The sequence below is a fragment of the Gouania willdenowi genome, chromosome 5 (assembly GCF_900634775.1).
Source record: "Gouania willdenowi chromosome 5, fGouWil2.1, whole genome shotgun sequence".
In the NCBI taxonomy this organism is placed as follows: Eukaryota; Metazoa; Chordata; class Actinopteri; order Blenniiformes; family Gobiesocidae; genus Gouania; species Gouania willdenowi.
The window spans coordinates 35,640,307-35,652,090 of record NC_041048.1 but is presented as its reverse complement, the minus strand read 5'-3'; the positions used below and the strand labels follow the sequence as shown (position 1 = coordinate 35,652,090).

Below are 11,784 nucleotides of genomic sequence, written 5' to 3'. Positions count from 1 at the left end.
TCCGTGAGGTTGATTTAACCTGAGGTTGCACTACTGCCCTCTACTGGAGGAGAAAAGAACTAAAGCCTTCGCCTATGTGTATTTGGTTAGATTTTTGAATTAGAACGGGAATAAACGGAAAATAAGCACAGATAGATGTCACTACATTACACCTACTATATCGTATGCACTTCAGAACGGGGCATTAGGTCATTAGCATAGGGCTTCTCCATCACAACGTGATTGTTTTTTAACCGATGAGAAGTCGTATCTGATTGGCTGCAGAGGGCACTACGTCCTCAACCAATCAGGAGCAGGTATGAAATGAAAGCGAGCTGTCAGTGAAGACAGAGCAGTTGCAGTTAGTGAGCATTGTGAAGACAACTGTTTATGTGACTTTTAAAGCATCTGAGTGGAAAATGTCCCAATTTCTGTTCTCTGGAACTTCAGCTGCTGCAAGTAAGAAAGACTCAATGACAAACAGGGCTTTTATACTTTAGAGAGGGCCTTTAGACTGGAAAGTGTGTGTTATTACAGTGGTGTAGCAGCAAGTATTTATGTCTCCTCATAAAAATAGTTCCTGTATTTTATTCCTGAGATGGATAATTAAGCAATATCACACCAGAGGGAGTGCTGGTGTGCTGAAATATCAGCACTGGTGTAGATTTGATTGTTGTAAATATCTGTATCTATCTAATCCTTATTTTTAACAGTCTTTTACTTAATTACTGTATACACTTATTTAACGTTTATTCTTTCTAACGTTTATTCTTTTATTTGTGATTATTTCTTGAGTGGCTGTAACAAAAGTAATTTCCCCCTGGGATTAATAAAGGAATTCTGATTCTGATAATCATACCAGTGCTGATATTTAACCCAACAGCACCACCACCTCAACACGTAACACATAAACGTTTCCTAACTGACCGTTGACTAATGTCTGTATAAAGTCCCAGTGCTGTTGTTGATCTATAGCAGCAATTACGTTTTCAATTACCCATGTTCAATTACAATTAAATTAAGATAACAGTGAGCAGCATTTTTTCCCAATCACAATTAAATTACAATTATTTTTTATCCTCAGAAAGTCAATTACAATTGTGTTTTCAATTACTAAAGTCCAATCACAATTACTGAGCTTGAAATAAATAACCTAATAACATTGAACCTACCTCTTGTGTTAGCTTTCTGTTAGCATCTCTTACGATAACAGGTCCTAAACCAGTTAAAACACACTAAAAATTAATTTCTGTCATCTAATTTATTTCCTATCCATTGGTTACATTGTTAGGCTTCCTAATCAATGAAAATATAAGTTCTAATATTTTTGTCGTGGGCATCTGAGCCTTTTATGTGTCAGTGTACCCCTCAATTTTTATATTTTTTTAATGGTAAAATGTGGAAAAGCTGGATTTGAAAAATATTTTAATAATTGTTAACTACATATGTGTAAAACTGTGCATAAAACTGTAACATGGTTCTTTAATTTTTGTGTCAAATTATAATTGACAGTTTTTATAGACTTTACATGGTAATTACAATTACAAAATTAAATTTTCTGAATTCAATTACAGTTTAATTACTCTTACAACAGCAACATAATTTGTCAAATGCGATTACAATTATAATTACACCAAAATTGTACTTAATTATCAATTACACGATTACAATTTTAATTGACCCCAACCCTGATCAGCACTCATGGAATGTGGCGTCTCTTTTCCAATCAAATGACTAACTGTTGTATGAGTTGCATTGAGTCCCTTCCAGGTACCAAGTCCTGTTGGAAAATGAAATCTGCATCTTCATAAAGTTGGTCAGCAGCAGGAAGCATGAAGTGCTCTAAACTTCCTGGTCGACGGCTGCGTTGATCTTGGACCTAAGGAAACACAGTAGACCAACACCAGCACATGACATGGCACCTCAAACCATCACTGACTGTGGAAACCACAATACAATTATGGAGAAAATATGTTGTCCACTACAGACACATACACAGACTGAACTAGTCTATACTCACCCTCTGTTCTTTCTTTCTACTGCAGCAGCTGAACTTCAGGTTCTCCACAGCAGCACTGTGGATTACTCCATCCTGGAGTGTGTTGGTGAAGGCAACTTTGGGAAGGTGGTCAAGTGCCAGAACCTCAGCAACAATGAGACGGTGGCTGTAAAAATAATCAAGGAAGGCTTTGAAGAAGATCTTGAGCATGAGGTACTTGTTTGTACCTTCTATCATATTTGAGGGCTCAGGTTTTGCTACTTCTAAACTCTATGAAGAATATTTTTTGTTATTAATGTGTAATTACTTCAACATAGCGATGTACATTTCAGGACTTCTGTTCTCTTCAATGCAATTTTGGGAATAAACATATCTATTTTTATTTATTCATAACCTAATATTCCATGTACATATCATATTAATATACATGTAAATGTAAAGCTGATTTACACTTGTTTATACAGCTTTTGTACCTATTACTTTATATATTTATTCATATCTAATCCAACATTGAAAACAAACTTTGTTACCATTTGCACTTTTTTGATATTTGCAAAATAACAATATAAGATTATCTAAGACCTGTTGGAACCAGATGATGTATTTTAAATCAAACTGTGCATTCTTCTTCTTTTTTTCTATTTTTTTTTTTACAGATTTCCATGCTGAAGTTAATCAGTGTCCTTGATGCTGACCACACAAATTTGCTCAAATTTTATGAGCATTTTGTGTACATGAACTACAACTGCCTGGTATTTGAGATTCTGGACGTCGACCTTTACACTCTAATGGAAAACCGAGAGTGGGAGTACCTGAGTCTGACTGAAATCCGTTCTATTGCTGAGCAGGTATGGTTTATAAAATTTGTTGTCAGAGTGTGTGTGTGTGTGTGTGTGTGTGTGTGTGTGTGTGTGTGTGTGTGTGTGTGTGTGTGTGTGTGTGTGTGTGTGTGCGTGCGTGAGTGCGTGCGTGCGTGTGTGCGTGAGTGCGTGTGTGTGACCTTTTAACCACAAATTAATGCAATATCATCCGACCAGCAGCAAAAAGGGGCGTTTTGGTTTGTAAGCGGGTACACCCCCTTTAAAGGCAGATACACCCCCTTCTTCTCATTCATTTTTGAATTGTAACTTAACGTCTGGTCTTGATCGGTATTTCATCTGACCAGCAGCAAAAGGGTTCGGTTAGGGTTAGGGTTACTTCTACTTCTACTTAGACTATGACGGAAGTCAAGTAGCGGAAATGATGTATTTTCAAACCTTATTGGTTGGTGATTAGTATAAAGCCTAGCTCATACAGCAAACAGACAATGTTTATTCTAATCCTGTGTCTTCTGATCTTGTTTCTGCAGCTGCTGGTGGCTTTAGATTCCCTGAAAGACCTTGGAATCATTCACACTGACATAAAACCTGACAATGTCATGGTGGTCAGTGGGAAGATCCAGCCATTGAAAGTCAAACTAATCGACTTTGGTCTGGCTATTACAACTTCCAGCATGGAGCCTGGCCTTGACATTCAGCCTCTCGGATACAGGTAGGAGGATTTCTCCTCACATGGCTTAGCTGTGGTTATGACAAACCTGTATTGTATTGTATTGTATTGATTTGTTGGTCACAGATTCTCACTCTTAACTCGTGTCCTTGCTCCTCAGGGCTCCTGAAGTCTCCATTGGCCTTCCCTTCAGTGAGGCCATTGATGTGTGGGGCCTGGGTTGTTTGCTCACATTCCTCTACATTGGAGAAAACCTCTTGTCTGTGTCCTGCGATTATCAGATGATGAAGCGTGTTTCAGAGCTTCTTGGTCTACCAAAGGACGACCAGCTCCAGGCCGGGGTTCACACCAGGAGCTTCTTTTGTGAGGCTGAGGGAAGCCCAAAATGGCGATTGATGGTAAAACTGAAGTTTTTTTTTCAGCAAACCTGAGTTCACCAAAGTTTAACTTTACAATGAACTTCATGACACTCATCTTGTTTTCCCAGACACCAGAGGAATATGAAGCTGCGAACAACATCGTACCTGAGGAGCAACAACGTTTCGTTGAGTTCTCTTCTTTGGATGATCTGGTTAATGTAAGTTTTGAATTAACATTTTCTATTTAAACATTTGTTTTTTGTCAATTTAAAAAAAAGCAAGTTTTTAAGTTTAATAACTCTTAAAACATGGATGACACAGTTTAAATATTCTAGATCATTTATTTGGAAAATGCTATTCATGATGAATGAGAAATTTCCTTTAAACAAAATCTGATGTAAATTCATGCAGTGTCCAAATCTATTCACTGTCCTGTTATTAAGTCTTGACTGCCATGAAGCTTGTGAGATATCCTGACCATAAACTACTCACTGATATGCCTGATGTGTGAGCTTGTGTAATAACCAGTGTCTTGTATTAAAATGCAGGTTCATCCAGGAGAAGAAAGTGGTGAGGCTGAGGACAGAAAAGCCTTTGTCGACCTGCTGAAGCAGCTCCTGCGCTTGGATGGAGATGAAAGGATCTCTCCCTGTCAGGCTCAGTTTCACCACTTCTTCACCACATCCCACCTCAACCAGCAGGAGACCAGCAGACACTATCAACCCTCCTCACAGGTTGATAACACAACCTGCCCTGCATCTGGTGAAGAGTCTGTTCTGGATCAAGCCTGTGTGACAGAATCAAACGATGGTGACAGACTGAATTTGGCCGCTACATCCTGGGATATGTTCTATGTGACTCTGCCAGAAGAAGAACTTTCCCTCTCGTCAATCAGTTGTGATGCCTTGGTTGCAGAATCTTCACATGATCTCCCTCCTGTAACTGATGTGGACCTGGTTTCTGTTCCCACTCCTCATACAAATGATCAAGTTCTGGATCAGTCTTCAAGTGGAGCAAAAACACGTTCTTTGATGAAGAGGATTCGAAGGCTTTTCCGAAGAATCAAGACTTTTTTTGTTAAGAAGTGAATCCTTATACATGTAAAAACATATATGTTTAATAGTTGGTTTTAGATCATTTGGACTTTCACAGATATATTTTATATATTTTTTATATTAATCAAATAAACATGTAAATATTTATTCTTTTGTTCTTGTTCCATGTTTGTGTTGTAGTTTAAGAGCCTCTTAATTTTATATAATAAGTGACTTAAACTGGAGGTGATCAAAGAACAGGTGGAAAACGCTAGAACCTTGGTGTTCTGATTGACTCAGATTTGATCTAACTGCTTATTGTTAGATTAAATCAAAAACAGCCTTCCACCCCCGCTGCAGTTGGATTTGCAGGTTTGTTAATTCTCTTTAAATTTTTGTTAAGAACTAATACTGAAACACACGCTAACACAAAACAATTCAGTCATAAAATTGTGACCAGTGACACCTGCAGAAGGGGCGGAGCCACGGTTGCCCTGACTTCCTGTTGTACTGGTCGCACTCCATCAATGTTGGGTGGAAATATGCCTGATCAGAATAAATGATAAACAAGAGCAAAACCTACACCAAGACCTAAATATCCTCTTTGTCAGATATTTGTCAGTCATCTGTATCAATGATCCTGATCATGGTACCATGATCATTCACACACTATTCCCATTAATAACCATACAGTAGGTCCAAATGTATGGGCATTAGGGCTGGGCGATATGGACCAGAACTCGTATCTCAATTTTTTTTTTCTCGAAATAACGACACACGATATAAATCTTGATTTTTTTCAACTCAATAAAATCTTACCAAAAAGACCATATATGTTAAATTTGCTGCAAAATGCCACACAGGCATATTTATTACTAAACAGCTACACAATATGTGCCATTTTTGGCATTTTTCTTCTAGGAGAAGCTAACAAGCTAATGTTAGTCCGACAGCAACATCACTGTAATATAACATGCTCTGTTAAAAGCATATTACTGCAGCGCTTCTCTCTCTCTCTATGTGCCACACACCTCCACAGCAGCAGCAACAACAACATGTCACTTACAGCAGCCACACGGAGGCTGCTGCGCACACATGAACAACACATGCACTACAGAGTTCTACTGTAACAATTACAAATCAGACAATGTAAATCAAGCAGCAGTAATTACCTTTCAAGCAGGAAAGTCACCAATTCCATCTTCTACTCCTCCAGACCATACACTGACGCGCTCCAGCCCCGGGGAAAGGGGCAGGAACTGTGAGCAACAGCTGTCAAAACAGCTGATCAAACACAATCCTGGCTCTGATTGGTTCTTTTTGCTCGGTCGCAGTGCATTTTGCCAAAGGCTGCAGGAGCAGCAGGGGGAACGCAATGAGCCTGTTTTTTTACACAAACTACTAGTTTCGTGTAAAGCTGTCCTTACTTACTGTAGTGACAGCTTTAGCAAATATGACAAAAAGTCACTTTTATAAAAGTTGCAGACTGCACCTTTAAGCCTGTGACGTCATCCACAGGGTTATGGAAAAGTGGATAGGAAAAGAGATAAAAGGGACTATTCGGATGCATCCTGCATCTCAGTGAGTGATGAAAGGGAGTGAGATATTTCGGGATAAATCCAAAAGGACAAAGTCGAAAGAGCAGTGATGATTGGTGTACGGGCTGTACATCAGCTGAGGGAATGTGTAAACAACTTCCCATGATTCACTGCTGCTCATTAGAATCAATGCACTCAGAGCTCTTCTTCTCTCCTTAATGGCGTCTATACAAAACAGCAGAGTGGGAACTGTCGCACCCTGTGGCCACAGATTTTTTTGGGTCACGGTTTTATTTATCATCTCTCAGTAAACAAAAGAGGTTTACATTGACTTTTTAAAAAAGTTTTACTGATTGCTAGATCAACCCAAATCAGCACAAGTTGACATTTTGACTGAAAAAGCTGCTAAATGATCCTGAATGCTTCACCTCCCATGGAACTCAATGGACTAAAAGGGGCTTATCACGTCACCAATGACGTCATTTCAACATGGCGGAGCACGGGATAAATTGCATTTAAAATGAATACCATACTTACTGTGGGTGTGACATTTTCAACACAACAGATATGTAGAAAATAAAATCACATAATTCTTAAAAAGAAATTAAATTATGTATATATATATATATATATGTATATATTGTTTTTAGGGTCTTATGTTAGCCTCATCTCAAAAAAAAAAAAAAAAAAAAAAATTCTAAAATGTTTCTATTTTTATGCCTTACTATAGTCTTACCTACGAAATGTGGGTGTTTTTCCTATTTTTCAAGCCTTTCTGCATTTTCACCCCAGTTATAGTATGCTCATCATATTTGAACTAATTTTTAGTGTCTTATGATAGCCTTATATCATAAAAAAAAAAAAAAAACAAAAAATGTAAAAACAAAAATGTTTATGCCTTACTATAGCCTTACCTCCAAAATTTGAGGGTTTTTAATTTTTCATCCCTGACTGCAAGTTTAATTGTGCTCATCATATTTGAACTAGTTTTTAAGGACTCACGATATTATCTCAGAAAAAAAAAAAAAAAAAAAAAAAAAAGTTTTTATGCCTTGTTATAACCTTACTTCCAAAATTTGGGTGCTTTTAATTTTTCTCATTTTTCATGCCTGACTGCATTTTCACCCCAGTTATAGTATGCTCATCATTCGTAAACTAGTTTTTAGGGTTTTATGTTAGCGTCATCTGAAAAAATAAATAAATAAATCTAAAAAATTTTAAAATGTTTCTATTTTTGTGCCTTACTATAGTATTACCTACGAAATGTGGGTGTTTCTCCTATTTTTCATGCCTTACTGCATTTTCACCCCAGTTATAGTATGCTCATCATATTTAAACTAGTTTTTAGGGTCTTATGTTAGCCTCATCTCAAAAAAAAAAAAAAAAATTCAAAAATGTTTATATTTTTATGCCTTACCTCCGAAATTTGAGGGTTTTTTCATTTTTCTCATTTTTCGTGCCTTACTGCAATTTTGCTCCAGTTATAGTGTGCTCATCGTATTTGAACTAGTTTTCACGGTCTTATGATAGCCTTATCTCAAAAAAAAAAAAAAAAAAAAAGTTTTTATGCCTTGTTATAGCCTTACTTCTGAAATTTGGGTGTTTTTACTTTTTCTCATTTTTCATGCCTGACTGCATTTTCACCCCAGTTATCGTATGCTCATCATTCTTAAACTGGTTTTTAGGGTTTTATGTTAGCCTCATCTCAAAAAAAAAAAAAAAAAAAATTCTAAAATGTTTCTATTTTTATGCCTTACTATAGTCTTACCTATGAAATGTGGGTGTTTTTCCTATTTTTCAAGCCTTTCTGCATTTTCACCCCAGTTATAGTATGCTCATCATATTTGAACTAATTTTTAGTGTCTTATGATAGCCTTATATCATAAAAAAAAAAAAAAATGTAAAAACAAAAATGTTTATGCCTTACATTAGCCTTACCTCCAAAATTTGAGGGTTTATAATTTTTCATCCCTGACTGCAAGTTTAATTGTGCTCATCATATTTGAACTAGTTTTTAGAGTCTTATGATAGCCTTATATCAGAGTTTTTTTTATGTTTTATTTATTACCCTTATTATAGGTATATCTTCGAAATTTGAGTGTTTTTCATTTTTCTCATTTTTCATGCCTCACTGCATTTTTGCACCAGTTATAGTGTGCTCATTATATTTGAACTAGTTTTAGGGTCTGATGATAGCTTTTTATGAGGAAAAAAAGAAAAATTTTAATCATTACCTTTGAAATTTGTGTGTTTTTAATTTAACTCATTTTTCATGCCTTAATGCATTTTTGTCCCAGTATAGGTGTGTTCATCATATTTAAACTAGTTTTTGAGGTCTTATGATAGCCTTATCTGAGGATAAAAAATATGTTGTTTCCTTTTTTAACCTTTACTATAGCCTCAAAAGGCTAAAGAAACTGCCAACCCTGTCCAGACCCTGAAACACTTACTGGATCAGGTAATGACAGGCAGGTATGACCACATTCAGCCTTACCTCTGACTTTTGGGTGTTTTTCAAAGCCTTTCCTTTGACTGGATGTTTTTCACATTTTTCATGCCTTACTTCATTTTCACACCATTCAATTCAATTCAACTTTATTTGTATAGCGCAATTTACAACAAAGTCATCTCAATGCGCTTATCAAAATATAAAATTCATAATAAGAAAGAAAAAACCCAACAAGATCCACATAAACAAGCATTTAGCGACAGTGGGAAGAAACAACTCCCCTTTAACATGAAGAACTAGGTTCAGAGGTGGCAGCCATCTGCCTCGATTGGTTGGGGTTAGTGGACAGAAGGACCAACAGAACAGGATAGAGAGATAGAACATCAGAGTGTCTCAGACTAGTTGAGCCGTGAACCACAGATCAAGAACTGCATCATCAGCTTTAAGACACCTGAAACAGACAGAGAAGGGTGAGGAGAAGGCACTGACTGCAGAAAAACATGATACAGTATTATCAATCAGCCTGCCTTGGCCTTGGGCCTCACTCCCAGTGGTCTAGTCAACACTTATTGTAAAAGTGACAAATCTCTTCCCGTTTATTGGTAAGCTAACAGCAACTCCAAGGTCTGTAAATGCGACCGTTCACAGACGAGCCCATGTCAGCTCTACTGGTTAGGTTATGTTATGATTCAGTCCTGTTTATGTGGACTATAACCAGCTACATCAGAATTTGAATCTCTCACCATTTATATGCAATCTAACAGCAACTCCAAGGACTGTAAAATGCGACCACTTACGGACGAGCCCATGTCCACTCTAGCCATTAAGTTAATGCTATTATACGGTACACGCTTCAGCATATAAGTAGGTTTTGAGTTTTGCCTTAAAGGTGGAGAGAGTAGCAGCCTCCCGTACTGAGGCTTCTAGAAGGCCAGCAAACTGAGAGCGGAGTGATCTGCCTGGACAATAGGGCACTAACAGGTCTTTAAGATACACAGGAGCTTGATCATGCAGAGCTTTGTATGCAAAAAGGAGGATTTTAATCTCTATACTAGATTTTACAGAAACCCAATGAAGGGAAGCCAATACTGGAGAAATATGCTCTCTTCTGTTAGTACCTGCTAGTATTCTAGCTGCAGCATTCTGAATTAACTGGAGACTTTTTCGTGAGCTATTGAGACATCCTGAAAGTAGAGAGTTACAGTAATCTAGTCTAGATGTAACAAATGCATGGATTAGCTTTTCAGTATCCCTCTGGGACAAAATATTCCTGATTTTAGAGATATTACAGAGGTGGAAGAATTAAGGCTGTTCTTGAGATCTGTTTATTATGAGAACTAAAGGATAAGTCAGTATCAAAGATAATGCCTACATTTTTTACTGTGGTGCTGAGTGACAAATTAATGCCATCCAGAGACACAATTTGCTTTGATAGTTTATCTCTGAGGTGCTTTGGGCCATATAAAATCACTTTGGATTTATCCTGGTTATGATCGAGAAAGTTACGGCTCATCCAGGATGTGATGTCTTTTAGACAAGCCTGGAGTTTTAATAGCTGATGAGTTTCATCTGATTTCATTGACAAATAGAGCTGTGTATCATCTGCATAGCAATGGAAATTTATATGATGTTCTCTGATAATGTTACCTAGTGGAAGCATATATAATGTAAAGAGTATTGGTCCTAAAACTGAACCTTGTGGAACTCCATAATTAACTCTGGCATGTGCTGAGGAGAGATTATTAACAAGAACAAAGTGGGTTCTGTCTGATAAGTAGGATTTAAACCAATCCAAGCAATGACAGGCAGGTATAGCCACATAGAGCCTTACCTCTGAATTTTGGGTGTTTTATAAAGCCTTACCTTTGACTGGATGTTTTTCACATTTTTCTCTTTTTCATGCCTCACTGCATTTTCGCATATGCATATTTGAACTAGTTGCAGGGTTTTATGATAGCCGTATCTAATATATAAATATATATATATTTATGCTTTACCATAGCCTTACCACCAAAATGTTGGTGTTTTTCCCATTTTTCTAATTTTTCATGCCTGACTGCAATTTCACCCCAGTTTAAATGTGCTCATGACATTTGAACTTGTTTTAGGGTGTCATGACGGCCTTATCTCAAAAAAAAAAACTTCAAAACTTTTCTACTGTTATGCCTTACTATAGCCTTACCTCCGAAATGTGGGTGTTTTCCACATTTTTTTTAATTTTTTATTCCTTACTGCATTTTTGCCCCAGTTATAGTGTGCTCATCATATTTGAACTATAGTTTTGAGGGTCTGATGATAGCCTTATCTCAGAAGAAAAATCCAAAACCTTCCTATTGTTATGCTTTACAATATCCTTACCTCCGAAATGTGAGTGTTTTTTTATTTTTCTTGTTTTTCATGCATTTCTGCCCCAATTTAAGTGTGCTCATCATATTTGAACGACTTTTTGAGATTTTATGACCGCCTTATCTTAGAAAAAAAAATCTAAATAGTTTCCATTTTTAACCCCCCTTACTATAGCATCACTAGGAGATTACCAACCCTCTGTGGCCCCTGGAACTCTCATTGGTTTCCCATTCAACTACTAACCAGGACCAGCCCTGCTTAGCTTCTGAAATTCACGCCTTACCTCTTAAATTTGGGTGTTTGGGCATTTTTCTCATTTTTCATGCCTTACTGCATTTTTTGCCCCAGTTTAAGTGTGTTTATCATATTTGAACTAGTTTTTAGGGGTAGCCTTATTTCAGGAAAACATAAAATAAAATAAGTTAAATTTTTACACATTACTATATGGCCTTACCTCCAAAATTTGGGTGTTTTTAATTTTTTTCTCATGCCTTTCTGCATTTTCACCCTATTTTATGCATGCTCACCATATTTGAACTAGGTTTTAGGGTCTTCCATTTTTCATGCCTTACCACCGAAATTTGGGTGTTTT

The 11,784-nt window shown here is 36.9% G+C and overlaps 1 protein-coding gene across 1 annotated transcript; it reads left to right on the top strand.

The window, feature by feature from the left end:
* Positions 1-302: 302 nt before the first annotated feature.
* LOC114463427 (homeodomain-interacting protein kinase 1-like) lies at positions 303-4,913 on the top strand. Its single transcript, XM_028446974.1, has 7 exons — positions 303-438; positions 2,025-2,191; positions 2,635-2,826; positions 3,327-3,508; positions 3,627-3,864; positions 3,954-4,043; positions 4,374-4,913. The coding sequence occupies exons 1-7, from the start codon at positions 399-401 to the stop codon at positions 4,911-4,913; spliced, it is 1,449 nt and encodes a 482-aa protein (XP_028302775.1). The 5' UTR covers positions 303-398.
* The last annotated feature ends 6,871 nt before the right edge of the window (positions 4,914-11,784 follow it).

Bases quoted from the DNA above. Each gene is read 5' to 3' on its own strand.
- LOC114463427 (XM_028446974.1), top strand. From the start codon at position 399: ATGTCCCAATTTCTGTTCTCTGGAACTTCAGCTGCTGCAA. The intron at 439-2,024 runs GTAAGAAAGACT...TTTCTACTGCAG, and splicing joins TGGAACTTCAGCTGCTGCAA to CAGCTGAACTTCAGGTTCTC. The intron at 3,865-3,953 runs GTAAAACTGAAG...TTGTTTTCCCAG, and splicing joins GCCCAAAATGGCGATTGATG to ACACCAGAGGAATATGAAGC.